Raw genomic sequence first — 27,853 nt, 5'->3', positions numbered from 1 at the left:
TTTTAGTTTCTCTTCTTGCCTTGCAGTAGACACCTCCCTTCCCGCGTGACTGTGGACCCTAGTGGTTAGTGCGGAAGCTCTGGCGTCCGACTGCCCCCGGTCAGGTGACTCAACACTGAGAACCCGCCCCCAAGACGTGCAGCTTGGGGGCTTGGTCACGAGGGCGCTAGATTGGTCTGGAAACAGCCTGTGTGTGTGTGTGTGTGTGTGTGTGTGAGTGAGTGAGTGATGCCCCAGCTGCTCTCCGCAGGTGGCGCCGCGTGCCTTCAAGGCCACCCGCCCACGCCGCCGTGGGCGCCTTTCTTCCCTGGGCTCCCGTCCCACGCTCCCTTCCTCCTCCCCCAGCCCCCCAGCACGTGGGCCCAGCAGCGCCTCCCTCCCCGCTCCGCCGCGGCCCCCTCCCTGCTCCGGGACCCCACGGCCTCGAGGCCGGCCTGCCCGCCAGTCCTCCCTCGCCTGCCTCATGGCCCTGCTTTTCTTCTGGAGTCTTCCATCTTGTATAACGTGCTGTAAGCATGCGCAGCTTTCGAACTCGGGGCTCCTCGCCTTCCAGCTGTCGTCCCAGGTCCCTAAACCCCCTTTCAGTAAAGCCCCTTTCATGAAAGCCTTCCTGCTGTGGGCCCCCAGTTCCATCCCTCCTGTTCTCTTGAGCCCCCCACCACCACTGTTGAGCTTGTCTACTGAACCTGCCTTTACTGGAGGTCACCTGGGACCCCCTGGCCGTCCCGGGCCCCTGCAGCCTCAGACGCACGCACGCGCATGTCCTGGGCCGCCCCTCCCACCTCCCTGCCTTTTCTTCTCAGCCTCCTTGGCTGTCTGCCCCGAAGTGGCCAGGGTCCCAGGGCTCAGTGCTTCCTTACCCTCTTCCGTGTCTGCAGTCACCCGCCAAGGTCTTAGATCCTCCAGCCTGGAGGCCTCTGAGCTCCGCCTTCAGTAGCCAAGGCTCGCTGGACATGTCCCTCAGGTGATGAAAGGCAGAGCAGGTGAGATAGGTCCAAACCCAAGCTCATCACTTGTCACGGACTCCTTCCCCAGAAGCCGTCCTGAGGTAAGAGTGGTCCCAGGTGAGGAGGACTGAGATGGAGGGAAGGTAAGGGGGCCAACCAAGTGATCTGCGTGGGCAGCACTCCCCGTTGCAGGGCCCCGGGAACCTCTGGAGCCAATGTGGGGCCCACCTCATGGCTGTCCCCCCGGGTCGAGGCTGCTCTGTAAGCTGTTCCCGTCCAGGAACTTTGGGCCGCCGCTCCTGAGGGTAGGGCCAGACACCCCTGGCTGAGCTGCGAGTAATGGCCCACCTGCAGAGACAGGTAAAGGGGTGGGGACAGCAGCCCCTGACCGGCTTCTCCTCGGTCCTCATCTGAATAAAGGGCACCTCTCTTCATCCTTCCAGCTGCCCCAAAGCCTCAGGGTTGCCCTGACGTCTCTCACACCCACACCCTAACTGTCAGGAAGTCCTGTCGGTTCCACCTTCAAAATGCATCCAGGGTCTGCCTCGTCCTCACGGGCTCCACTGCCTGACCCTGGTCTGAGCCCTCATCACCTCTCATGGGGTGACTGCGAGGGCCCGTTAAATGGTGATCCTGCATCCACCCCTGCCTGGGCCCCGCCTGCACTTGGCTCTCAGCCAGAGAGCCCCATTTTAAACCCGAATCAGCTCCTGCCCCTGCTCTGCTCAGAACCCCCCAGTGGGCCCCACCTCAGTGAACTCCAAGCCAAGGCCTTTCCCGCAGCTGCTCGTGCTACCTGACCTGCCCACCCGTGGGGAGCCCCTCCTCTGTGGGCACTGGCCCTCAAGCACTCTGCTTCAGCACTGGCTGCCCTGTGACCGTACCAAGCACATCCTGCCTCAGGGTCTTGACACCTGCTGTTCCGGGGCCCGGAATGCTCTTCCCCCAGACCCCTGCATGGCCACGTTGCTCCTTCTTGCCGGGCGGCCCTGCCCTGCCCTGCCCACACTCTTCCCAACCCTCTCCGTCGCTGTCCGCGGTTCTGGTTTTCTGTCGCGCTCAGACGCTGCATCTGTTTACTTACGTCTTTGCGAATCTCTGTCTCCGCCCAGCAGAATGTGTGTTCCATGACCCAGACAGCACAGAGTGCAGTCTTCTTGTCACCCATTCTGGTGAGCAGGGCACTTGGCTGGCATGAAGTCATGCAGGGGACAGGAGGCCATGGGCCTTGAAATGCCATGGTGGCCCCAGACACGCTGGTCTACTGCCACCCAGTACTCACTCTAAAGACACAGCAGCACCGTACCGTGCCCCGGCGAGAAGGACTTTGGGGCATCTGATGCCACCTGTGGGCAAGTGACTGCACCTCTCGGCCTTGGCCGCCCTCCCTGTGTTGTTGGGCGCCGTCTATTCTGCCCTGACTCACAGCAGCCCTGCGTGTGCTGGAACGAAACACTGCCTGGTCCTGGCCAGCTTCCCAGTGGTGGCTAGGCTTGCTGGAGCCCGCCATTGCAGCCACTGTCGGTCCCTCTCGGTTGGACTTCTTTGTCACGACCCTCTCCTTTACCAAGCATGATATGCTTCTCCAGGGACTGATCACATGTTCCAAGTTCATGGGACGGAGTCTTGCCACCCTCGCTTCTAAGGAGCCCTCCGGCTGTGCTTCTTCCAACACAGATGTGTTTGTTCTTCGGCACCCATGCGATAGTCAGGATTCTTTGCCAACGCCATGACTGAGAGGCATCGGTTCTTCCTGATTCGTTGTCCAGCTTTCTCGTGTATCTGAGGCAATTGAAAATAGCATGGCTTGGGTCAGGCACACCTTAGTCCTCAGAGTGACATCTTTGCCCTTTCTGTAGCACGTGGTTAATCGCAGATGTCCTGCCAGCTGATATGGTGGGGGCTAGGTGTGGGGAGGCTGAACATGGGGCTGGCACATAGTAGGCGCTGACTGAATTCCTCAGGGTCATTAATTCAGTGTATATGACACCCTTTCCATATGCTGAAAGACCTCGTGTGGTTTGTGCTCAGCTGCTAACCTGAAGGTTGGTGCTGTGACCCCACCCAGCAGTGCTGAGGAAGAAGGGTCTAGTGACCCCTGTCCATAAAGATCACGTGCTGGCCCCTGACCTCCGTGTGGGGCAGCTGCGTGAGCAGGCCTGTCAGCAGCGGCAGGCTCGGCGTGTCTGGTCTCACGTGCTGGCCCCTGACCTCTGTGTGGGGGAGATAAAGGAAGAAAAGGGCTCCTCCCCGGAGAGGCCTTTGGAGTCTGTCAGACTTGGGTTTGAGTCTTGGCTCCTTTTCTTACTGGCTGTGCCCCTGAGTCAGTGCACACTGGCCCGTGCCTCAGTTTCCCCACCTGAAGTGGGCCTCCTAGCACCGACCTCGTTGGGGTCTGTGGAGAAGGGATGCTCTGTGACAGTGACGTCTGGTGATGCTAACATTTCCTGTTTTTCCTAGTTTCCTTCTAGGACACCTCCCCTACTTTTGGAAAAAGGATGAGGTTTGTGGCCGCACGCTGCAAGATGTGTTTTTGGACTGGTGGGTTCCAACTTGTCATTTGTTGCCAGTATGCTGGGTCCCCTGCGTGCAGTACCCGCACCCCTGCCCGTCCAGGGCCTCCCTAGCCCAGCAGCTCCTCCCCCTGAGAGTAGGTTCTGAAGCCCAGCTCAGCCGTTCACCAGCCAAGTGACCTTTAGCCGGCCATCTGAAGTTCTCGGAGCTTCAGTTTCCCTCCTGTCAGCTGGGCCGGGTGTGTGATGAGACGACAGCCACTGTTTGGCTAGTGCTTCCCTCTTGCAAAGCACTTTCACAGCTATGATGCTGTTTGATTTGGGGCAATCGGAGGAGGGATGTGGCAACCCCGTCGCATGGACGTGGAGGCCGAGTGGGGGTGTCACTCAGCTGTGACTCCTCCTTGGGCCTCCTGGGGTGGCCCCGGTGGCCTGTGTTAAGCCCCTCCTGGGGTATGATGCTTCCAGGTCTCTGACTGGGCCTGGGCAGCTGATGTTCTCGTCATGGGGTGTTGACAGCCTCGTTTGGGTGACTTTGGTTTCCAGGACTAAGAAGTATGGACCCGTGGTGCGAGTCAACGTGTTCCACAAAACCTCGGTCATTGTCACAAGTCCTGAGTCGGTCAAGGTAGGAAGCAGACTGGTTTCTGTGGGAGGTCCCGTCCCACCCAGGAGGTGGCCCCAGGAGCTGGCGGGGGAGGGAATACTCTCAACTGGCTTCCCAAGGATCCAGGAGGGCGTGGCATCTTTGTCTCCCCACCACCACTGGGGGCATCTGCAAACAGCTGTCCGCTGTGGGGCTTCAGTGTCAGACCCTCTGGGCTGGGGTTCCTGCCCCACCACTGGACACCTTCAGTTTACCTGTCTGGGCCTCAGTACCTCACCTGTGAGATAGGAAGTGTAGTCCTTACCTCCCAGGACTATGCTGAGAATCAAATATCGATAGACTTATTTAACAACTAGGTACTTAAATAGTGCTTACTGTGGTCCATGGATTGTTTTATGTATGTCTCAGCGTTAGCCTATTGAATCCTCCTGGGGTGGAAACTATTATTAGCTTCCATCTTAAGAATGAGAAAGCCAAGGTACAAAGAGAGAAAGTGGGATATGAATTGAACCCAGGCAGCTTGGCCCCAAGGGCTGTGCTCTTACCCACTGCGCTGCACAGTCTGTTGGGGGCAGGGGGTGGCATTAATGGGTGTAAAGCATGCAGGATGGTGTCTGCCACACAGGTACTAAGCATGGTTGTCATCAGATCATTTTGGAGTTGGCAGAACTGGGCTCAAATTGATCTCAGCCACCAACGGACTGGGACCTTGGGCAACTTCCTTCACCACTCTAAACCTCAGTTTCCTCATCTGGAAGTGGGGTGATGCCACTTAAGAACAGAACCAAAGTAATGTGGGCAGCTAGCCCAGGGCCTGGCACACAACCGTAGATCACCCACGAAATGGTGGGGCTGTTAGTTTCACGGTGGGGACTCTGCCTTCCCTGTGTGGGGGGTGGGAGTGGTGGCACTGAGAGGGATACGGCGTAACTCAGAGTCCAGGTCAGGAGAGAGGTGGAACACCCATGGTGTCTCAAACAGAATGCTAAAAATCATTTTTAAATTTAATTTTAAACATCAAGACAACTTAAGACTTAAAGCATGCTACCAAGGCATGCAAGAGGACTTTCATGATGCTTAATGGAACAAAGAAGCATAAAGCTGTATGGTAATGTGGCGAGTTACTTTGGCTGATATTCAAAGGTTACGTCAACTTTGCATCCTCATCATGATGTGTTCTCTTTTTTATAAAATTGCTGCATCCACTTTGCTATACTCTGTGAAGGATTTTTGTTCCGATGTTCAGTCTGTTCTCGTAACAAGTGCCCTCTGCCCGGTTTTGTTAGCAGGTTAACTGTGGCTCCTAAAATGCCAGGAAGTATTCTTTCCTCCTTTTCTGTTGCGGTTGTCTTTTTCTTAAAAGTTTGATGGAATTCGCCAGTGAAGCCATCTGAGCTTATAGGTGTCTTTGAAGGAAGTGGTTCTTTTGGTTTGTTTATTTTTATTAAACATTCAGTTGGTTTGATTGATAGAAGGCCATTCGGATTTTCTTTTCTTTTTTAGTTTTGGTGATTTGCGTCTTTCAGGGAATTTGTCCATTTCATCAAAATTGTTGAAATGATTGGCCTAAAGCTGTATTTTAATGTCTGCGGAGTCTATAATGAGTACCCCTCTTCCTTCTGAAGAATCGTCATTTGAGTTTTCTCTTGTTGGGATCGGGCTGGCAAGTTATTGATTCCATTTATCTTTGTAAAGAACGAGCAGTTTTGGCTTCACTGATTTTTCTCTGTCGCTTCCGTTTGACTGACTCCTGCCCTCACCTTTCTTCTTTCTTTCCTGTGTCCCTTTGGACATGGGTTGTTCTGCTCGTTTCCTGAGGAGAGAATCTCAGTTCTTCACTTTGACCTTCTTTATTTTCTGATAGAAGCACTGGAAGCCACGCGTGTTCCCGCTGTGCTCCGCACGGATTTGGAGGTGCTGAGCTTTAATTTTCATTCAGTGCAAAATATATTCCAGTTTCTCTGGTGATTTCCTCTTTGAACCATGAATGATTTAAAAGTATTTTTCAGTTTCTAAATATTACGGGATTTTCCATAGTCTATCTGTAAATGATTTCTAATGTAATTTGTTAAGGTTGGAGGATATAGTCTTCGTGGTTTTAAATGTTTTCAATGGATAGACATTTGTTTTATGGCCTAGCATGTAGTCTATCTTGGTGAATGTCCATGACCATGTAAAAGGAATATGCATTTTGTCATCAGGGAAAGGGATGCTGGCATTTATAATTCAAGTCAACTTGTTAACAGTGTTACTCAAGTCTTCTCAATCCCTCACTGATTTTCAGACGACTTGTGTCAGTCACTGGGAGGGGAATACTGAACTCTCCAACCAGTAACCAACCACAGTTGTGAATTTGTCTGTTTCTCCTTTCCGTTTTATCTGTTGTGCTTCCTGCGTTCTGGGGCTCTGCACACACGTCTAGGCTTGTTAAGTCTTCGTAATGAATTCTCCTCTTCATCCCTGACTGTATTCCTTGCTCTGAAGTGTGTTCTCCCTGGTACAAATGTAGCCGTTGCAGTGTGCTCATTCTTAGTGTTTGCATGGTCTGCCTTGCCCACCCTTTGCTGTGTTACTCCATTTAAAGTGGCCGTCTTACAGAGAGCACACAGCTGGGTCTTGCTTTTGATCCAGTCTGACATCTCTGCCTTTTAACTCCAGTGCTTGGCTCATTCACATGTAGTGTGGTTGTTGGTACGGTCAGGATTCAACCCGTCAGGCTGCTACTTGTTTCCTTATCATCCTTCTGTTCTTTGTTCCCTTCCCTCCTCCTTGACTTCTTCGGGTTGAGCATTTTTCTATCTGGTCTCCATTAATGAGTCATTAGTCCTCTCTGTCTCTCTCAACTGCCCCAGCTGTCTTCAGTCTTAGTTCACTTTCTGTGGAACGTGAGATCCTTACAGCAGCATCCTCACCATTCTCCTTCCTGCCCCTGTGCTGTTCTTCCCAGACATTTTACTTACTTTACATATAACCTTCCACAATTCGTTATTATTTTTGTTTTAAATAGTCAATTACCTTTCACATGAAGTAAAATAGTTTAAAAATAGTTTTGCTATTTAGCCATATAGTTCCCGTTCCTGGCATTTTTCAGTGTGTGTGTGTGTGTAACTCCTCAATTGCATCTGGTATCATTTTATTCTCCCTGAGAAACGTCCTGTATTTCTTACAGTGCAGATCTCCTGGCAGCGAACTTTCTCAGCTTTTGTTTGTCTGGAAAAGTCTCCCTTGCACATTTTTTTTAAGTGTCTTTATTTGGTGTACAGGCTCAGGTTGATTTTCGGATTTCTCTGTAACACTTGAAGACGCTGCTGCCCCAGCTGCTGGCTTGCGTGTTCTGATGGGAAGTCTGTACTCATTCTTATCTTTGTTCCTCCACACACACTGCATCTTCTTTCTGTTTGCTTTTAAGGTTTCCTCTTTATTGTTGTTTTCAGCGCTTTGATTCCGATCCGCCTTGGTGTCATCTTTGTCTTAAATCTGTCTGGGATTCTTGAACTTCTGGACATGCAGGTTGATGCTCCCGTTTTCCTAAACCTGCGCGTGTTTATAACGCGTACAGTGGGTGCCCTAGAGTTCCTGGCTGCCACTTCTGTCACCTCCATTATTTCTGCGTCTGGTTATGGTCAGATCCGCCTGCCTCTTGGCACGTTTAGTGGTTTTTTTATTGGGTGCTGGACATCGTGACTTTCACATTGCTGAGTGATCAATGACGTTTATTTTATTTCTTTGAGGAATACCAACCATGATATCATGATGTCCCCCCTGCCCTGTTCCCCTCGCCCAGAGCACAGCCGTCTGGTCCGGCTCCATCCCATCCGAGTGCTTGGATTAGTTCCCGCGTGCACTGTTGACCCTGCATGTGGTCTCGGGTCGTGTTTTGAGTGGTGCTCACACGTGGGGTTGACTGCGTTGAATGAGACATGATGACGTGCCCCTGTTGAGCACCTGCTATGTACCAGGCCCTGTTCCCGGCACCTGCCACGCACAGCTGAGTCACTCTTCACGGCGTCACTACCCAGGCAGGGGTTCATCTGGTATGATGGGGACACTGAGGGGCAGATGAGGAGAGTCTGTCACCCAAGGCTAGGTATTTACCAAATGATGGAGCAAGGATTCTGAGCCTGCATTTGGATTCGAGCTGTGTGGCTCCATAGTCCACGCTGCTGACCACTGGGCAGTGTTGCCTCAGAAGCTGTTAGGCATTGGCACTGCTACCATCCATCTGTCAGGATGGCAAGTTGACCCTTCCTCCAGAAAGTCCTCTATGATTTCCAAGGCTGGGTGGGCACTTAGGATGCTCCTATATCCCAGATATCCTTCCTCTGGGCTTCTCCCTCCCCCACTCCGATGTCCTGTTCTCACTGCTTCAGAAGGTGGTGTGGTGTAGGGTCCCAGGTGTGGCTTTGGAGTGGGAGATCCCGCTTCAGCCCTCTGTACCTCACTTACCTATCTAAAACCCACAGTGGTATTACTTGAAGGCAGATTCCTCACCAGTGGCTGAGAGCTGAGTGAAATTCTGTGCATGAAGTGCCCACACAGCCAGAACTTAGCAAACGGTGATTATCTGGGGCACGTTTTGCCCGAGCCATGAAAACTGCTGCGTCTGCCCAGTACGTGAGCTCATGGTTGTTTTTTTTTTTTTTTGTCTTGTGGGGGATGGTATTTAGAAGTTCCTGATGTCAACCAAGTACAACAAAGACTTCAAGATGTACCGGGCCATCCAGACTGTGTTTGGTGAGAGGTGAGGTGCCTGGTGATGGGTCTGAGGGGAGGATGGGGAAAGCCCTGAATGTGGGGTGCAGCAGGATGCCCAAGGGCACCACAGGTGCCTTGTAAATGGTCCTCATTCTTCTCATCTCCTTCCTCCTCCACCTGCCCCTCGGGAGGCTAGTGGGGGCATATAGTCACCCTGTGTCCTTTTCTCCCGTTATTGTGGTAAAGTTTACATCACATCACACTCATCTTTCTAGCCATTTTCCAAGTGTACAATCCTGCGGCATTCAGTGCACACACAAGGTCACGCAGCCCTCACCACTGTCTGGTCACCCCAAAAGGGAGCCCCAGGCCCATTTGCAGTCACCCCCTCTGCCTGGCATCCTGCATCAAGTGTTTTGTCTCCACAGACTCTTTGGCCAGGGCCTAGTGTCCGAGTGCAATTATGAACGTTGGCATAAACAGCGCAGAGTCATGGACCTGGCCTTCAGCCGGAGGTAGGTGTGGGTGTGGACAGGCACCACGGGGCTTGGCTGGGCAGAGGGGGTGTGGGCTGCCTGGAGGAGGACCCAGGTGAGCATGGCTGCAGACGGGCACTGCGGGGCTTGGCTGGGCAGAGGGGGTGTGGGGCTGCCTGGAGGAGGGCCTGGGTGTGTGTGGACGTGGACGGGCACCGCGGGGCTTGGCTGGGCAGAGGGGGTGTGGGCTGCCTGGAAGAGGACCTGGGGAAGGGGTGCCCTCATCTGAGGGTCTCACTAGGACAAAAGGAGAGAGGGAAGAGGGGGCGGACAGGTGTCCCACTGGGACATGAGGCTGACAGAGACCCCCCCCCCCATGTGGCTTGCAAGCCTCCAGGCTGAGTTTCTGTGAAGGTCCAAGGTGTGGGGGCCTCTGTCCTCCAGGTCCCTCCACTCAGGCCTCTCTCCTCATCTGGGCTTCATACTTAGCTTCTGGTAACAGTTTATTCTTGCTTCAATTTTAACAGCGTCACTGAGATGCGGTTCACATATAATTTGTACAGTTCAGTAGCCTGTAGTATGTTTACAGAGGTGTGTGACCATCACCGTAATTTTAGAACATTTTCATCACCCTAGAAAGAAACCTTGCACCTGCTCCCAGTCGCTCCCCACCCCCCGCCCTCATCACCCCCAGGCGTTGGAAACTGCTGCTCTGCTTTCTGTCTGCATTGGTCTCCTCTGGGCATTTCACACACATGGAATCAGGGTGTGGCTTTTGTTAGTTCCTCGTCTTACTTGGTGTAACGTTTTCAAAGCTCATCCATCGTGTAGCATGCGTCAGTACTTCATTCCTTTTCCTGGCTGAGCAATACTCTCTTGTATGGGCAGACCACATAATCCACTCATCAGCTGCTGGACGTCTGGCTGTTATAAATACTGTTGCCGCGAACAGTGGTGTGTTAAGTTTTTGCCTGAACGTGTGTTTCCATTTGTTGTAGATACACACCTAGGAGTAGAATTACCAGGTCATAGGATAACTGTATTTAACTTTTTGATGAAGGTCATGTTTTATTTTGGTATAATTTCAAATTTATAGAAAGAAAGTCTTAATATTACAAGGGACTCTCACGCACCCTTTACTCGGATTTGACTGATGGTTACATTTTCTCCATTTGCTGTACTGTTTGTTCTCTCTCGACATGTGTCTGTGAATGTATTTATCCTCTGTGTGTGTGTTTGTACATATACTTTTATATGTATTGTTGTAGTTGTCAGCTCCGACTCACACAGCCATTCCCTGTACAACAGAAGGACCCTGCCTGGCTGTGCAGTAGGCTCATGGTGCTTGCTATACCTGAGCCCAATGCTGCAGCCACTGTGTCTGTTCATCTCGTTGAGGGCCTTCCCTGTTTTCGCTGACCCTCTACTTTATCAACCATGACATCCTTCTCCAGGGACTGGTCCCTTCTGACAACATGACTAAAGTAGGGAGACGAAGCCTGGCCACTCTCGCTTCCAAGGAGCATTCTGGCTGCACTTCTTCCAGCACAGATTTGTTCGTTCTTCTGGTGGTCTCTGGTACTTTCAGTATCCTTCAACACCACGACCATTCAAAGGCATCCACTCTTCTTCAGTCTTCCTTATTCAATGTCCAGCTCTCACAGGCATATGCGGCAATTAAAAATACTATGGCTTGGCTTAAGGGCACTTTGGTCTTCAAAGTGACATCTTTGCTCTTCAACACTTTGAAGAGGTCTCTTTCAGCATCTTTGCACAGTACAATACGACATTTCTTCACTGCTGCTTCCATGGATTTTGATTATGGATCCAAGTAAAATGAAATCTTTGACAACTTCAGCCTTTTCTCTGTTTATCATGATGTTGCTTATTGGCCCAGTTGTGAGGATTTTCGTTTCTTTATGTTGAGATATAATCTATGCTGAAGGCTGTATTTTTATATAGGGCATATTTTTTAACCACTTGAGAGTAAGATGGAGACATTATACTCTCTCATCCTATAAGTTTTCTGTGTTACTCTCTGAGGCCAAGGACATTCTCTCACATAACTTCAGTTCTGTTATCAGAATCAGGGAACGTAACGTGTACCACAGATCCAATACTGTGATCTAACCCATAGCATGGGAGCTCTGGTGGCATAGTGCCTAAGGCATTCGGCTGCTAACCAGAAGGCTGGTGGTTCAAACCCACCAGCCACTCCTTGGAAGGAAGGTTGGGCAATCTACTTCTGTAATGATACCATCTCAGAAACCCAAGGAGGGGTTGCTATGAGTTGGAAACGACTCAACGGCAGTGAGTTTGGTTTGATTTGTTGGTCCACAGCACATGTTCTAGTTGCTTTTTAATAACCATTATTTTCCTGGTCCAGGATCACATGTGACACTTAGTTGCAAGGTCTCTTTTGTCTCCTTCATTCTAGAACAGTTGCCAGTCTTTCCTTGACTTTTGTGACCTGGGTTCTTTTGAAGATTGCAGACCAGTTTTGCAGACTGTCCTTCCATCTGAGTTTGTGTTTGAGTTTTTGGTGGGAATATCGGAGATGTGATGTGTTCTTCTCGTGCATGATGTTGGTAGGTCCCTGATACGTATCTGTCTTAGTTCTGGAGACGTTCACTTTGATCACTTCATTGAGGTGCTGTCTGCCTGGTTTCTCCACTGTGAAGTCACCATTTCATATGTCACCTGTGAGCAGACCATGTAAATATCCTTGCCTGAACTTTTGCTGCTGCCTCCTCACTGGCCCCCATGCCTTCTGTCTTCCTCCTCCAGTGCCCTGGAGAGGGCTTGCTAAAACTCAGACCTACCCTGAAGCCTTCACTGGATTCCTGTCTTCTGAGGTCAGATCCCAGCTGCCCTAAACCTGCCCTGTGAGCCCCCAGCCTTTGTATCATCTTCCCACCCTTCTTGACCCACTGCTCTCTTTCTGGAATTTCTGCCTTTGCTTGCATCATTCCCTCGCCTAACATGCCCCTCTGAGGAAGCTGTTCCTCTTTCATACCCAGCTCGGATGTCTCTGCTTCAGGGAAGTGTTCCCTGATCCTCAGGCTTGGTCTGTGCTCCCACCCTGCTCCTCCTACATCCACTGCAGCAGTTGCCAGTCACATCTGCCTCCCCTGTCAGGCCATGGGTCCTTGAGGGAAGAAGACGTGCCCTGTCCCTGGGCCCTTGCACCCAGCACAGCGTCGGGTACCCTGTAGGCCCTCCAGGATGGTCTGTAGACTGAATGAATGCATGAGTGTATTAAGGAATTGGAATGATCTTGGTCTAACTGGAAAGTTGCTGGAAGTGAGAAGGGGAAGGAACAGACTGAAGAGAGGCATTTAGTTCATAGTTATTGTGCCAAGAGCCAGGCTTACAAAGGCCATCCAAGCCGCTGTAGTCCCTCTTCCTTGGGAAGCTTTGAGGTTAGGAGAGGTTATGCCATGAATTCCAGCAGCACTGTCTTGGTGAGCCCTTTCCAGCGTGTGGGACTGTGCGTCTGCATAGCACTGGAGTTGTTCGGTCCTTCACACACGTTTTTATCTTCCAGTCTCACAACAAGGTAGTCATCTTAGAAATGCTTATTTAATCGGAAATGCAAAATTCACAAAATGGTAGAAAAAGTGCTTTGGAAGATGATTGTAAGTACTGATGAATTGTTGTTGAGCCCGGGTGGGTCCTAATTCACTAATGAAGCAAAGGTAGGGCCGCTGGTGAGGTTCAGCGCTGCTGGCACCCACACAGAACCTCACTATGTGTTTATAACATGCCAGTTCCCACTTTCTAGATATTACTTTTACCTAAAGATCCTGGTCCCAATTCTTCCTATAAAAGACAAGAAGGTTGGGGTTTTACTGTACAGCTACCACTGCAGCCCAACCAAGCTGTAAGAGCTTCAGTGTTAGATGGTAAAGAAATATTACCATTTGGTGCCATTCCACACTCAGTGTGGCGTTTGTATAATAAATGGGCACATGTAAGGCAGATAGTCAATCTGAATGTTATTTAAACAACAACCACCACATATAATCTTACAAAGATAGATGTAACTGGAAACCACGTGTGTGGCATGAAGAAAAAGTTGAGGGTGCTATGGGAAGCATATATCAGGCCACCTGGGCTTCAGGAGACAGGGCCACAAGGAAGCCTGTATCTGCAGAGTGCGCAGGAGTCATGATGGTTAACAGGGACATAGGAGGATGGACGGTGGGAGGGAAGGGTGGTCCAGGCAATGGCCCCGAGGTGGGAAGGAGCAGGGAGCTTTGGAGAAGTGAAAAGGTGGTGTAACAGGCAGGCAGTGTTGCAGGTCGGGGTCAGCAGGGGACCAGCCCTGCCTGAGGCCAAAGTTAGAATTTCCCCTCTTCTTGGAGTGGCTGGGCTCTTCAGAGTGTTTTGAGGTGGAGAGGGGTCACAGGATCAGGTGCTTTCAGAACACCCTGGGCCACAGGATGAGATGTGCAGCGGGTGTGCGCCGGGGCGGGGCGGGGGCGGGGGTGGGGCAGCGGGCAAGGAGGCCAGTCTGAGCCCGGGGGCCAGAGCAGGCCTGGCGAACTGACAGAGAAGGGCTGGTTTTCTTTCCTAATTTAAAAACTTAGGCTTTGTCCTTCCTCTTCTCCCAATTTTTTGTTTTTAATTTTTAAAAAAGGCTTTTTATTTGGAAATAACTTCCAATTTACAGAGGAGTTGCAAGAAAAAGAAAGACAAAGAACACCATACCCCCTTTGCACAGATGATTAACATTAAAAATTACTTTAAATTACAAAAGCAGCATATTCTCTTAGGGAAAATTCAGAAAATCTAGAAATGCTTATCGTATAAAGTAACCATCTCTCCCCTTCCCTGCCACTTTGGGGCTACCATTTTAATGAGTTTGGAGTGCATCCTGCCATACCCCTTTCTAAATAAGCTCTATGCCTGGGAGACAACCTGAAGTCACTGTCTGGGGGAGGGGGCACTGCGGATTGGGAGCTCTGGGCTGCAGATGGTGTCTGAGGACTCATTTTTAGGGATTGCCCAAGGAGAGGGAGTGAAATGGGGGAACATGGGCTGCTGGTGGGGGTCTGGGGCAGAGCAGGTAAGGAGAATGGGCAGCGCCAGCTGAGAGGTAGAAGGGGCCCTGGGGTGCCTTCTCTGTCCTAGAAAGCCCCAGAGGCTTTTCCTCTGTTCCTTCCCACTGTCACCTGGAGTGTCCACGCTGCCACATCCCCCAGAGGTCGGGGTTCAGGGGCTGCTGTTAGACAGAGGCCCTGTGAACCAGAAAGACGAGGGCAAAGGGAGTGTGTTCTAAGTGGAGGAGCCTGTGCAAACCCGGCCTGAGCTCGGTTATTGCAGCCCTGACCTGCAGGCTGGGCCTCACGGTGAACCAGGCACCCACCTTCACTCTGTACAAGGTGTGCAAATCTTCTCTTCAGAGGGGAGGGTGGCAGGCAGCCCGCAGGACGGGGCTCATCCCGGGGGGCACTGACATCCTGCAGTCCCACTGACCTCTCTGCTGTGCTCCAGCTCTTTGGTTAGCTTGATGGAAACATTCAACGAGAAGGCCGAGCAGCTGCTGGAGATTCTGGAAGCCAAGGCGGACGGGCAGACCCCAGTGTCCATGCAGGACATGCTGACCTGCACCGCCATGGACATCCTGGCCAAGGTGATGGTGGACGGCTGGAGGTGGGACGCCCCAGGGGCTGAGGGTCTGCTGTCCCTCTTCCTTGCTGTCCTCCTTTCCTCCTGCTCCTCCACGTACCCGCGGCCCTTTCTCTGTGCTGGGACTTCGTATATTTTATCTCCTCAAATATTCAAAAGGAGCTCAGGTGGCACAGTGCCTAAGGATTTGGCTGCTAACCAGAAGGTTGGCGGTTCAAACCCACCAGCTGCTCTGTGGAAGGAAGATGGGGCAATCTACTTCCATAAAGATTTCCCGCCTTGGAAACCCAGTGTGGGTCACAATGAGTTGAAATCGACTGATGGCATGGGCTGAGCGAATTTAAAGCAACCTAAGTGAGATCAGGGCTATGAATTGATTTTCTGGAAATGGACACTGAGAGGCAGAGAAGCTGGCCTGCAGATAGTTAATGGCAGAAGCAGGACTCAGTGTCAAAGCCTGCCTCTCCCCCTATTTGGCTATGGTTTGGTTGTCCACCCTGGCTGACTCAGAAGTGGCCCAGATGGTCCCAGACCCTGCACAGGCAAATCAGGCAACTGAAGTGTGGGGACAGTGAGTGAAGCAACATTACTGCCATTGTTGCTCATCAAACAGTTCATGGTGCAGCTGGGAGCAGAATGGACTCCCAGGCAAGGCTGCACCCGGGAACAATACGTCTGGTCAAGGAAGAAAACCAGACTCTCTAAAGTAGCCACTGCATGCTCTTGATTCTCACAACACCCCATGGCACTGGAATCAACATGGGTCATTGTAGTAGGTGGTAAGATGATGCTTGTAAACCTTAGCCCGGGGCCTGGGTCTCCAGCTGCCCGGTGCCAGGCTCTTCTCTGGAAAGGCTGGCCTCCCGTCCCGTAGGCATGAGCTGCCTCATCTCTCTTCTCCAGGCAGCTTTCGGGATGGAGACCAGCATGCTGCTGGATGCCCAGAAGCCTCTGCCTCGGGCAGTGAGAGTGATGTTGGAGGGCATTACCGCGTCCCGCAACACCCTGGCAAAGGTAACGCGCCAGCCCCGCCTCTGGTGACCAGCCCCTGCAGCATGTGCTGTCTTGCAGGAGTACCTCCTTTAGTGCTTTTCTCAGAACTAGTTTTGAGCTCTGGCCTATCTGAAGTGACGTCCTTCACCCTCTGAGTCATTTAGGGTTTGCATTCTCCTGAAGCAGAGGCTCAATACGAAAGTGGCTTAAGTGAATTAGGAGTTCATCTTTCTGCCTATAACACGGTCCTCAAGCAGATGATCTGGGGTGGCTGCACGATGTCAGATGCCCCTGGATTTTTGTGTCCACATCACTTCATTGCAGTATAATGGCTGCTGAAGCTCCAGCTTCGACCTCTGTTCCAGGCGTAAATAAGGGAGAAAGGGGGAAAGTGGTGCCCAGGGTGATGATGCGTCGCTTCCCTTCCTGTTCCCTTGGTCCTCAGCCTGTGAACTTGCAGTCGTCCTGAGCCATCCTGGTCACTCTGGCAGCTGGTCCCCTCACTCTGCCGGTATCTTCCACGATATTCCAACTGCACTCCTCCTTCAGGGCTCCCTTCTAATTTTCCGCCACGACATGGAGATGTCTAAGGCACCTTCCCGTCACGTCTGGGGATTCGATGTAGAAGGGGAGGCTGGTGCGTGGGTTCAGACCTCCATCCTGATCTAGCCTCCCTGGCTGCTGCCTCTCTTCTGGAACTTTCTCGCGTGTTTCCAACCCCCCAGCCCCCAGGACTGCTGTGGATTTCTGCAGTCCTTTTGGAATGGGGGAGGAGGGGAGGCATGTATTTGTCAGCCATCCGTGATGGAAGCCCTGTTTAGTTCCTACCAGGGAGGCGGAAGCAGCTGCGTGAGATCCGGGAGAGCATCCGCTTTCTGCGCCAGGTTGGCAAGGACTGGGTGCAGCGTCGCCGGGAGGCCCTGAAGAGGGGCGAGGACGTCCCTGCGGACATCCTCACGCAGATCCTCAAAGGTACGGGCCTCCCCCAGCTGGCGAGGGGCGGTCCCTGGGAGGTCGGTGACCACAGCTGACTGGTTGTCTCTCGTCTGGTCTGAAGACGGAGGGGCACTTGGCTCCTTCCTGAGTTGTGGGGAAAGGGCGCCAGGGCCGTGCGGGTCACCGCCGTCTGCTGCAGGGACCCTAGCGGCTGCTTCGTCTTTCAGCCGAAGAGGACGCCCAGGACGACGAGATCCTGCTGGACAACTTCGTCACTTTCTTCATTGCCGGTTGGTGGCTTCGGTGGTGACAAGGGCTCAGAGCTTTGCAGAAACGGCGGCTCTGGCCCCTTCTAGCCCTGACCTTAGGGGATGCAGCCCCCGGCCCCCGTGTGGAGCTGCCTGTCTTCTCCTGCAGGTCACGAGACCTCTGCCAACCACTTGGCATTCACAGTGATGGAGCTGTCACGTCAGCCTGAGATTGTAGCGAGGTACGGGCAGCCTTGTGGTTGGCAAAAGGGTCTGTCTGGTGTCATGATCTCAGAGGGCCGCCTGCCTCAGGCCTGTGGCAGACCCTTCAGATGTTCCTGCTCCCTTCACCCCGGGCCTTGGCATGTGCTGTTGCCCTGAAACTCCTCCCTGCCCTCCTCCCCTTCCTCCTCCTCCGGAGAAGCCTTCTCTGACCCTTAAAGTCCCCTCGATGTGCTTGCCCTCTTACCTCAGCCCAGCACGTTCGAATTTTCTCTTGGGACTGTGTGCCCTGAGTCTGTATCAGCCGTGAGACTGGAAGTTCCAGGAGGGTGGACGCAGTGCCAGGCCAGGAGCTGGCACAGAGAACCGACAGTCTCGCATAAAGAGGGGTGGGGGTTTGAGCCTGCAGCTGAAAGACAAAGGAGGGCATCCCTGGGGAGCTGGCACTGAAGGGGACCCTCGGTTTACTGAAATACAAAACGAATGGAGAGCGGTTCCCCTGCCAGGCTGCTGCCTGGGTCACCCGGCACTCTGAAAATGAGCCGACTTGGGGGGCAGCAGCCCTGGCGGTGGGGAGAGGCCCTTGATGATACCTGTTAGCCACCATGCATCAAAGGGCAGCCATGGAAGCGTACAGGACAGCATAAAATAGTTCGTGGGGTTTTATTTTAAATGCACTAGTAATATGCCTTTTATACAGATTTTTCAACTAGGCAGGAAAGTTAAAATAATAATTTTTTAAAACCACCCACGATGCCCCCGCCACCAGAGGTATTCCCTGTCTGTGCTGCTTGTTACACTGGTCATGTCAGCGGACATCTGACTGCCCCGTAGCTTCTGTTCACAACACCACATCGCAGGACCAGCTTTCCAAATCCCTTTCCCAATGTTGTGATTAAGTACGTAACAAGAAACAACAGCATAACCTGTGCTGTTTTAAGCACATTTAAGTGTAGGGTTCACTAGCATTAATTCACACTCTTCATGATCTGTTTCCAAACGTTTTCCATCCCCGCCAACAGAAACCTGGAAGCAAGAACTGCCCTCCCCTCTCCCAGCCCAGCAACATCTCACCCACTTTCTGTCCCTATTAATCTGTCCTAGACACTTTGTGTAAGTGGACTCCCACACTATCTGCCCTTTGGCGTCTGGCATTTCACGTAGCGTGTTTTCAAGGTTCATGCGTGGTGGTGGTGGTAGTGTCAGGTGCCGTCGAGTCGACGCTGACTCACTGCCATCTTACGGACAACAGGACGAAACACTGGCCAGTCCCGTGCCAGCCTCACAGTCCTTGCTATGCTGAGCCCGTCGTTACAGCCACTGTGTCAGTCCTCTCGTCTAGGGTCTTCCCCTTTTTCACTGACCCCCTACTTTACCAAGCATGATGTCCTTCTATGTTGTTAGCGTGTATTAGAATGTCATTCTTTTCATGGCTGAGTAATGTTGTGTGGTGCATGGATGCCAGTGTGTGCATCTATCATGTGTTGGACACTCAGGTTGTTTCCGCATCTTGGCTGTTGTGAGTGATATCACTAGAACGTTCATGGACAAGTTTTTGCTTCGACTCCTGATTTCAGTTATTTTAGGTGTGTCGCTCGGAGCAGACTCACCAGGTCACGTGGCAATCCAGCGTTTAACTCTTTGAGAACCCGCCAAACCCTTCCCACAGTGCCGCACCCCCACTTTAAGCCTTCTAGCAGTTTCTCTGCCTTCGCATCCCCGCTAGTTACTGTCTGGTCTCTTTGAGCAGCCACCCGGGGGTGTGGAGTGGTGCCTCCTCGTGGCTGTGACTGCGTTTTCTTAGCAATGAGTGATCTGAGCATCTGATTGGCCAGTTGTCTGCCGTCTTTAGAGAACCAAAGCCGCTGGTTTTTCTCAGTGTTTTATTATGGAAACTTTCAAACACACAGCACAGTGGGAAGAAGAATACGATAAACTCCCATGCACCCATGACCCAACGTCAGCAATTATCGACCGAATGAGTGCTTCATGCGGCATTATCATCCTAACCAGGGCCTGTCCTCAACTGACTCCCACGTGTGCCGCTCCCACTCCTGCTTCCAGCTATTGGCAGCTGTCAGGCAGACCTTGTTCTGTGATGTGCACTGTTTCTTTCGGCCAGAAGATTTGTAGCAAACACAAAGGGTGGTGGAACATGTCTGCACGTGACTCGGGCATTTCTCCTTGGAAGTGACGGGAGCTGGCCCACCAACAGTCGTGTCTGTTAGCGAGGACGGGCCTCTCTGTGTGTCCTCCACCCCCACTCTTAAAGCGCGTGGGGTAAAGTTCTCCTTGAACCCTAACTCTGCCTTGTGTTCACCCACAGGCTGCAGGCGGAGGTGGACGAGGTCGTCGGTTCTAAGCGGCACCTCGACTGTGAGGACCTGGGGAGGCTGCAGTACCTCTCCCAGGTGTGGGACATGGGAGGAAGCTTCTGGGCCTCCTGCCGGCTGGTATCCTTTAGGGCTGTGGTCCTCAAACTTGGCCGCAGAGGGCAGGCCCTTGGGAGAAATAAAAATTCCTGTCGTCCAGCCTGCACCCCAGATCATGACATCAGAGTTGCTGAAAGTGGGGCCCGGGCAGCAGCATCCGTAAGGTCCCCTCAAACTAAAAAATTCACGGCCGCCGAGTCGGTTCTGACTCATAGTGACCCCTCCTTGGGTTTCCAAGGCATTATCTCTACGGAAGTAGATTGCCCAACCTTCCTTTCGAGGAGTGGCTGGCTGGTGGGTTTGAACCGCCAGCCTTCTGGTTAGCAGTTACATGCCTTAGGCACTGCACCACTCCAGTACCTGGGCTTGGAGCCAGCCCATTAGTCAGTACAGCTGCATTTCCATTTCCCGTGGGCCTGGGCTCCAAGCCACAGTTCCCCTCCAGGGAGCCAGGCTCAGCAGGGAGCTTCACACACAGTCAGCTGGACGCATGGCCATCCTTCACCCTTCAGCGGCTCTCTGGAGTGGCCGACCCTGGTTCAGAGGGAGGCCTGGGTCCCAGTACCCCCACTGTGGCCTGGCCCAGCTCCCTTCTCCTTCTGGGCCTCAGTTTCCCCGCCTGTCACTTGAGGGTTGGGCAGGAAAGCAAGGCCCAGAGGAGGATCCACTCTGACTCCTAGGGGTCCAGGGCCTGGGGGCTGTACAGCACTGTAAGTGGGAGCAGAGATGGGCCCCGTACGCCAGGCCACGGAGGGAGCTCCTGACCTGGTGGGTTATCTCTCTGTGGCTTCTGCAGGTCCTTAAGGAGTCGCTGCGGCTGTACCCGCCGGCCTGGGGCACCTTTCGCCGGCTGGAGGAGGAGACCTTGATCGACGGGGTCAGAGTCCCCGGCAACACCCCGCTTCTGGTGCGTGGCCACTTTGGGGTCCCCCCACTCGAGGTCAGGGAGGTCCATGGGTCAGGTGCCCCCACTCACAGGGCTTGCTGGTCGCTGTGGGTGTTCTCATGTAAGCCTTGTCATAACCCCAGGAGGTCTGTTCCTTCAGATCCACACAGTCCCCTTAAGATTACAGAGGGTAATTCTGGGAGGGCGGTGCTCCATTTGCACCTGAGGAGGTGGAGGCTCAGACAGGTTAAGCCACATTCCTGAGGTCACACAGCAGGCGAGGGTAGATGTGGAATGTGCTCAGATTCACATTTGACCCAAATTTGTCCCAGTTTCTTCTCACCCCTGACTCCCCCTCCCCCACCCTTTTAATACTTATTGCTTTATCTGTTTGCTAACCCATTCATGCTTGGATTCATCACAACCCCCAAACCCACCACCCGGCCTCCAAAACTAGAATACAATCAAGTGCATGAGTCTGCTCCTTGCCTCCCCAGGAGAAATCACTGTTCAGAATTTTGTGTTGGCTGTTCTCTCACCTTTTTGTTCCGGTGTGTGTACATGTGTGTGCGTATTGACATAAGAACGGGTTCCAGGACTTGCTTTTTGACTCAGCTAATGACTCCTAAGATTCACATCGGTTGCTACACGGACTGTGGTCCGTCCATTTTCACTGCCGCATGGTATTCCGGTGTGCGGACCATTTGTTGGTTTATCCATTCTGGGGCATTTGAGAAGTCTCTAGTCCATTTACTGCTGCCGCCACGAGTTCCCAGCCATGTGTTCTGGTGCCCACATGCAAGCGTGTCTCCTGGGCTTGTGCCTGGGGGTGGATGGCAGGGCTGTCGGACACATGAACCTTTACAAACTGATGCCAAATCGTTTTCCAAAATGGCTCTTGTCAGTTCCGACACCCACTAGTGGTATTCCTCGGCCTCTGACACTTAACCCGCTGCCCAGAGTTGATTCTGACTCACAGTGACCCTGTGGGACAGTAGGACTGCCCCAGGGGGTTCCAAGGCTATAAATCTTTCCAGAAGCAGATTGCCTCATCTTTTCCTTATGGAGTGTTTGGTGGATTCATACACCGACCTTTCAGTTAGCAGCCAAACGCTTAATCACTGTGCCACCAGGGCTCCTCTCTAACACTTGTTGTTATGTGCCATGGAGTTGGCCCTGGCTCATAGTGACCCCTCCTTGGATTTCCGAGGCAGTATCACTACGGAAGTAGATTGCCCTATCTTCCTTCCGAGGAGTGGCTGGTGCATTTGAACTGCGAGTCTTCTGGTTAGCAGTCAAGTGCCTTAGGCACTACGCTACCACAGCTCCCTCTCCAATGCTTAGTATGGTCTAATTTCTTAATTTTTGCCAATCAAATAGGTGTGGGAAAAATTATCTCACAGTGGTGGTAAAGAACTTCACTGAACTACTCCATACCAAGCAATACACCCATTTAATGTATACAGTCTGATGTTTTTAGCATATCCACAGGTACCTGCGACCATCCCCACAGGTAGTTTTAGAATATTTCCATCTCTCTGGTTTTGAGTTGCATTCCCCTGATTACAAATGGAAGGAAATCTGATGGCACTGCTAACAGAAAGGTCAGTGGTTCAAACCCACCAGCCACTCTGTGGGAGACAGATGTGGCAGTTTGCTTCTGTAAAGATTACAGCCTTGGAGACCCTGTGGGGCAGTTCTTCTTGGTCCTCTAGGGGCGCTGTGAGTCGGGATCGACTCGATGGTAGTGGCTTTTTTTTTTTTTTTTTTTTGGATTGCAAGTGAGGTTGAGCGTCCCTGCTCATGCCTTTCCTCTTCTGTGAGGTGTTTGTTCATTTCTCCCTGTCAGGTTGTCTTCTTACTGCTCTGTAGGAGCTTTATACAAAATTCATTTATTAATCCTTTGTCCATTGTATGTGTTGCAAAGGTCTCCAGACTTGTGGCTTGTTTCTGTCACGGTGTTTTAATGATTTGAAGTTCTTAAGTTTGTAATGGTCGGTTCTTTTGTTTGGCCTTGTTACAGTCTACCTGGAATTGATTTTGTGTTTGGTGTGAGGTAGGGATCCATTTTCATTTTCACATACAGATTTTCACGTACATGTGCCCAGCCCCGGGGCTTCTCTACAGCTGTCAGTGTTTTGTATGCATGGCTCTTCCATCTGCTCTTTTGGTCTTTCTTCTACCTGTGTCTGTATCACTCTGGCTGGTGATCAGTCATCTCTTCGGAATGCCTTTCTATTTGGCAGGGCAGATCACTGGGGCTGACTTGCAGCCTGGGGTTGAAGGGCCCTGTGGGTTTTGAGTGGGTTTTGAGCCAGTAAGTGGCTCAGTTCAGAGTTCAGCTCAGCCTGGTTCCAGCGCCGGCCTTCCTCCCAGCTCTCTGGGTGATCTCAGGCAAGTTCCTGCTTCTCTCTGGGTCTTGTTTTCATCTTTTAAAGATAAGGAATGATAGTACCTAAGCCACAGTTTATTGAGAAAAATCAATAGAATAATGTACGTCTGACAAAAAATCCCTGGTACGTAGTAGGTGCCCTTTGTTGACCTCAGCACCTCCCCCATGCTCCCAATTGGTTTTTGGAGCTTGACCCCTCCAGGCTTCCTTCCCTGCCCCTGGCCACTCTGGGCTCTCAGTGCAGAGAACCACAGGTGGGGTGGCTTCAGAGGAGTGTTTGTGCAACAGAGGAAGAGATGGACGGCACCCAGGGTCCTAACGGTGGGGCAAAGGGATGTTGGTTTTCTGGGGCCAGATGCGTGGAGGCCAGGGGTTCTGTGCATTAACCCCCACCAGGGGCCACCATGTCATGCAGATGAGAGGCTAGTGGGGGTCGCAGCTCCCCCACCCCCACTGAAGCAAGGCTGGGCTCGGAGAGAAACCTTTGAGTAACAAGTTTTCTGGAATCTGAAGCCTGCCTGAGTTAGGCCGGAATCTGCGCCTTGCTTGCCAGTGACCTGCGGCAATCACTGACCCTCCCACTGAGCGTCAGCTTCCTCATCTGTAAATGGGGATGGTTGGTGTGGCAGCCATCAGTGGACACACTGGTACTTTGAGTACGCCTTTCCTCCTCTTACAGACTTCTAGGGCCCAGTGGAATCCCGCTCTGGCCTGGAGAGCTGGGTGGGTGGAGAGGCAGGTGGGTGGAGTGGGAGTGGCCACTCTGTTCTGAGCCACCCCATCGGAGCTCAGTGGCTACAGTGGGTGTGTGTGTGTGAGGAGCCCCCAGGGTTAGAACCAGAGACAAGTGGACTTTGCCTAACAGTTCAGCACCTACGTCATGGGGCGGATGGACACGTACTTTGAGGATCCACTGACCTTCAACCCTGATCGCTTCGGCCCCGGAGCACCCAAGTAAGTCCCTCCTGGAGCTGTCCCCAAGAGGGTCCTGGAAGGACAAGGACGGCCACAGCCACCTTTTCTCTGAGCCACCTGCACCCACTGACCACACGGGGCCCCAGATCCCCGTGAAGGGGCTGTGATTTTACTAGGAGGCATCACAGCTCCGAAAGGTTAGGTCACTTGCCCAAGGCTGCACAGCCAGTAAGTGGCTCAGTTCAGAGTTCAGCTCAGCCTGGTTCCAAAGCCCACACTCAACCAGCACCTTATACAGGTGACCATCCCTCTCCCAGCCTCAATGTTCCTAGCTGGGAAATGGGGATCCTAATGGCGCCACCTCAGAGCTGTTGTGGGAGTCACAGTGTCCACACAGTGAAGCAGTGGGTCCACATCCAGGCTCTGCCCAGAGCTGGCCATGCCGCCAATCCGGTGAGTGAGTAACGCGTCACCGTGGGCCATCGCCGCAGCTCTGTGAGCCCCGGTCCCCTCGTCAGTGACGTGGCAGGGCCCAGAGGAGGATGTGGGGAGCTCTGCAGAGCTGGCACTGACCTGCTGTTCCATCGAGTTGGTTCCCCTCCTGGAGACCCCTGTGTGCAGCGTCCGACTGCTCCCTAGGGTTTTCTCAGTTCCAGTGTTAAACTAAAGCAGGTCACCTCTGGCTGAGTTTGAACCGTCAGCCTTTGGGTTAGCAGCCGAGCACAAACAGCACCATCCGGGGGCTGTACTGATTTTTTAGGGGGTGCAAAGCACCCAGCCCCCGGCCCAAAGCCGGTCATCAGCAAGGGAAGGCTTGCCATTACCGTCGTCCGGCCCCAGAGCAGTGTCTGCTGCTGGGGGCCCGGCGGCCTGCTTCCTACCCCGTCTCTCTCCACAGGCCTCGGTTCACTTACTTCCCCTTCTCTCTGGGGCCCCGCTCCTGCATTGGGCAGCAGTTTGCTCAGGTAGGAGGGGCTGGGCTGGAGGGCCACTTGGCCAGAAGTCACGGCCATGGGGTGGCCTGTCCTAAGGCTCCCTGGGCTGGCGGCAGGGGGCTCAGCTAAGCCAGCCCCGGCCTGGCTGTGTTCCGGGTGGAGGGGTGGCTGAGGAGCATGGCGGTCACCCCTGCCCCCTCTCCCGGGCCGGGTGCCCACTGAGCCCCGCCTCGGCCCTTGTGCGCAGATGGAGGTGAAGGTGGTCATGGCCAAGCTGTTGCAGAGGCTTGAGTTCCGGCTGGTGCCGGGGCAGCGCTTCGGGCTGCAGGAGCAGGCCACGCTCAAGCCGCTCGACCCCGTGCTCTGCACCCTGTGGCCTCGCGGCTGGCAGCCCGCGCCCCCACCCCCGCCCTGCTGAGGGCGCCCGCCCTGGGGCTGCCGGCAGGATCCGACTCCTGGGCCAGGGCCACAGCCCTCCTCCGCCACCCCCCGTGCCCCCAGCACCCCCTGCCCCTGGCCTCGGGGCACACTCCACTCTGGCTCCCAGTGGGCCCTCTGCCAACTGCCGTCTGCTTCACCCCCTCAGTGCTCCTCACCACCTACTGACCAGCACCCTCCTAGCTCCCTCCCGGAACCTCTGTACAGGCCCCCTCTCTGCCGAGACACCCTAACTCTTGCTCACTCCCTGAAGCCTTCTTCAGGTGTCGCCTCCTCCAGGAAGCCCTCCCTGCCATCCCCGGCCGGGCCGGGGCCCCTCCTCTGTGCTCCCTCCGTCACCTGTGCTACCTCTAACACCACACTGACCACACTGTATTGCGAGCGTCCGTGGACATGACCAACCGCCCTGGCCGGCTGTGAGGGCCTTGAGGGTGGGGTCTGCGTGTGATTCATCTCTGAGCCCCCGGGGCCTACCCCGGGCCCGGCACAGAGTCAGTGCTCAATAAATGTGTGTTGACTGCATGAATGAAGGGCCAGACCGGGTCGTGGCGCTGCAGCCCCAGTTCACTCCTCTCTGGATGGGGGCGAGGGGGCTGCTGAGGCAGGTCTCTCGAGGACTGGCCCAGCTGTGTGGGCTCACAGATGCCTGGGGAGTGCTCACCACAAGACAGTGGGCCGCCCTGGTTGCCGGAAGGCACCTGCGTTGCCAAATGTGCACACAGGGTTGGGCGCATGGGCAGGCTGCAGGGCTGGGATGACAGGAGGGTGACCGGTTCTGTGCGTGGGGTCTAAGGCTGGTCTGGACAAGAGCAGTGAGGCCCCAGGTGGCCAAGCAGGTGGCCCACAGGGGCTGGATCACGGGGCCCTCTCGTGGGGAGCAGCTTGGAGCTGAGGAGGCAGACATGGCCTCTGGCCAGGGCACCCCCAAGGAGCTGCTGGCCCTCCTCCAGTTGGTCCCCAGTGAGATGGTCACCCTCTTGGCATAGTGTGGGGTGATCACGGCCCCTGGCCTCTGGCCCCACCCTAGGGCCCTGCAGGATGTGGATGCTCATACCAGGCAGAGAAGAACCAGCCCCCACCGGGGTCTGGGTGGGCCCCTCCCCCCCTTGAGTGGGAGCCTGGGTCACATCATCGGATCTGGTCCTTGCCACGGTCCTGACAGTCCCAGGGTGCATCCCATTCAGCAGGTGGGAAACGGAGGCTCTGTGGACGCTTGGGCAGGCAGAGCCTGTGGGTGGAAGAGACGGACCCAGCTTCCCCACCAGCCCAGGCAGACGGCCCGGCTTCGGGGACACTCCTGCAGCTTCCAGTTCCTTGCAGAAGGACCGACCTCCCGCTCCCCCAGACTCTTGCTCCACCACCCAGGGACCGGCCGGCCCTCAGCAAGTGGTGCTCCTCACAGCGGTTTCCAGTTCCCTGACTTTGGGGGCCTTAACTGTATGTCCAGGAGACGCTGCCTTGCACAGCCCCCGCCTACAGTCCCCCAGATGCCACTGTTTCCTCCTCAGGCCTGCCCTGCTGCCCGTCTGGCCTGCTGCACCCCCCACCACGCCCACTCACCCCTCGTGTCCCCTCACCAGAGTCCTCACACTGGCCACCTCCTTCACTGCTCATCTAAAAGGCTGGAGGCCACCAGGCCTCAGTGCTCAGGGCACCACCTAGCACCTGGAGGCCATCCGTCCCCATCCATCACCATCCTGGCCGCTTAGCTACACTTCCCCCTCGCTGATGGGCAGACAGCCATCAGGCATTGAGTTTCAGGCCTGGGTCTAGCCCTCTGGGTGCTAGAAACCAGGGAGCTGGCACGGTGAGTGTGTGTGTGGGGTGGGGACAGTAGGCCCTAGACCCCTTCCCCCGCTCCATCACTGCAGCCTGTGGGGCCCAGCTACCTCCTGGCCCTCTTAAGCCCCCTTCTCCAACAGTGGGGTTCAAGTAGCCTTTCAGGGCTGGGGGCCCCAAAACTGGGACTTTGTAAGCCCCTAAGAAGCCCCAAGCAGCCAGCAGGATGTTGTTAGGTGCTGTCGGGTCAATTCCGACTCACAGTGACCCTGTGTACAACAGAACAAAACACTGCCTGGTCCTATGCCAACCTCACGATCCTGGCTGAACCTCAGCCCATCGTTGCAGCCACTGTGCCAGTCCGTCTCGTTGAGGGCCTTCCCTTTTTCTCTGACCCTCCGCTTTACCAAGCATGCCATCCTTCTCCAGGGACCAGTCCCTTCTGACATGATCTGAGCCAGCAGGATGAATGGGGTTAGACCCAAGGCTCTGCAACCAGCTCTGCCCTGTCCCTTGACCCGGGCCGCCGTGCCCCACCCCCGTACCTTCTCAGCCCTTCTCTCCTGGTACCAGACCCCACAGGACAGGGCCTCCTCCCCCTCCTTCACTGCCCATCTAAGAGCCCTGTTGGGTAGGGGGCTTGGCCTCGGTTTCCTCTCTGTGAGGACGGATAAAGAACAAGACCCACTCCCTAGTGTTGGTGGATGCCCCCAGCACAGTCGGTCACCCTCACCGCTGGAGACCTGTCAGCTGGTATGATTTACTGACGGTGGCCCCTCTGTTGGTTGGTATCTTCTGGTTGATG

At 53.9% G+C, this 27,853-nt stretch overlaps 1 protein-coding gene across 1 annotated transcript in view; it reads left to right on the top strand.

The window, feature by feature from the left end:
- Positions 1-25,249, top strand: part of LOC103200140 (cholesterol 24-hydroxylase) — a 29,430-nt gene extending 4,181 nt beyond the window's left edge. The window contains exons 2-15 of the mRNA XM_007944561.2: positions 3,408-3,488; positions 4,007-4,088; positions 8,735-8,808; positions 9,191-9,277; positions 14,738-14,876; positions 15,776-15,886; positions 16,687-16,837; positions 17,029-17,091; positions 17,219-17,291; positions 19,598-19,682; positions 20,500-20,610; positions 23,847-23,935; positions 24,795-24,861; positions 25,079-25,249. Coding sequence (XP_007942752.1) covers positions 3,408-3,488; positions 4,007-4,088; positions 8,735-8,808; positions 9,191-9,277; positions 14,738-14,876; positions 15,776-15,886; positions 16,687-16,837; positions 17,029-17,091; positions 17,219-17,291; positions 19,598-19,682; positions 20,500-20,610; positions 23,847-23,935; positions 24,795-24,861; positions 25,079-25,249 — 1,384 coding nt within the window. The remainder of the gene's footprint in view (positions 1-3,407; positions 3,489-4,006; positions 4,089-8,734; positions 8,809-9,190; positions 9,278-14,737; positions 14,877-15,775; positions 15,887-16,686; positions 16,838-17,028; positions 17,092-17,218; positions 17,292-19,597; positions 19,683-20,499; positions 20,611-23,846; positions 23,936-24,794; positions 24,862-25,078) is intronic.
- Positions 25,250-27,853: the final 2,604 nt, after the last annotated feature.

The sequence above is a fragment of the Orycteropus afer genome, unplaced genomic scaffold (genome assembly GCF_000298275.1).
Source record: "Orycteropus afer afer isolate SDZICR_OR568_19922 unplaced genomic scaffold, OryAfe1.0 scaffold00128, whole genome shotgun sequence".
Classification (NCBI taxonomy): Eukaryota; Metazoa; Chordata; class Mammalia; order Tubulidentata; family Orycteropodidae; genus Orycteropus; species Orycteropus afer.
The sequence above is the reverse complement of the archived record's forward strand: the minus strand, read 5'-3'. Positions and strand labels throughout refer to the sequence as shown.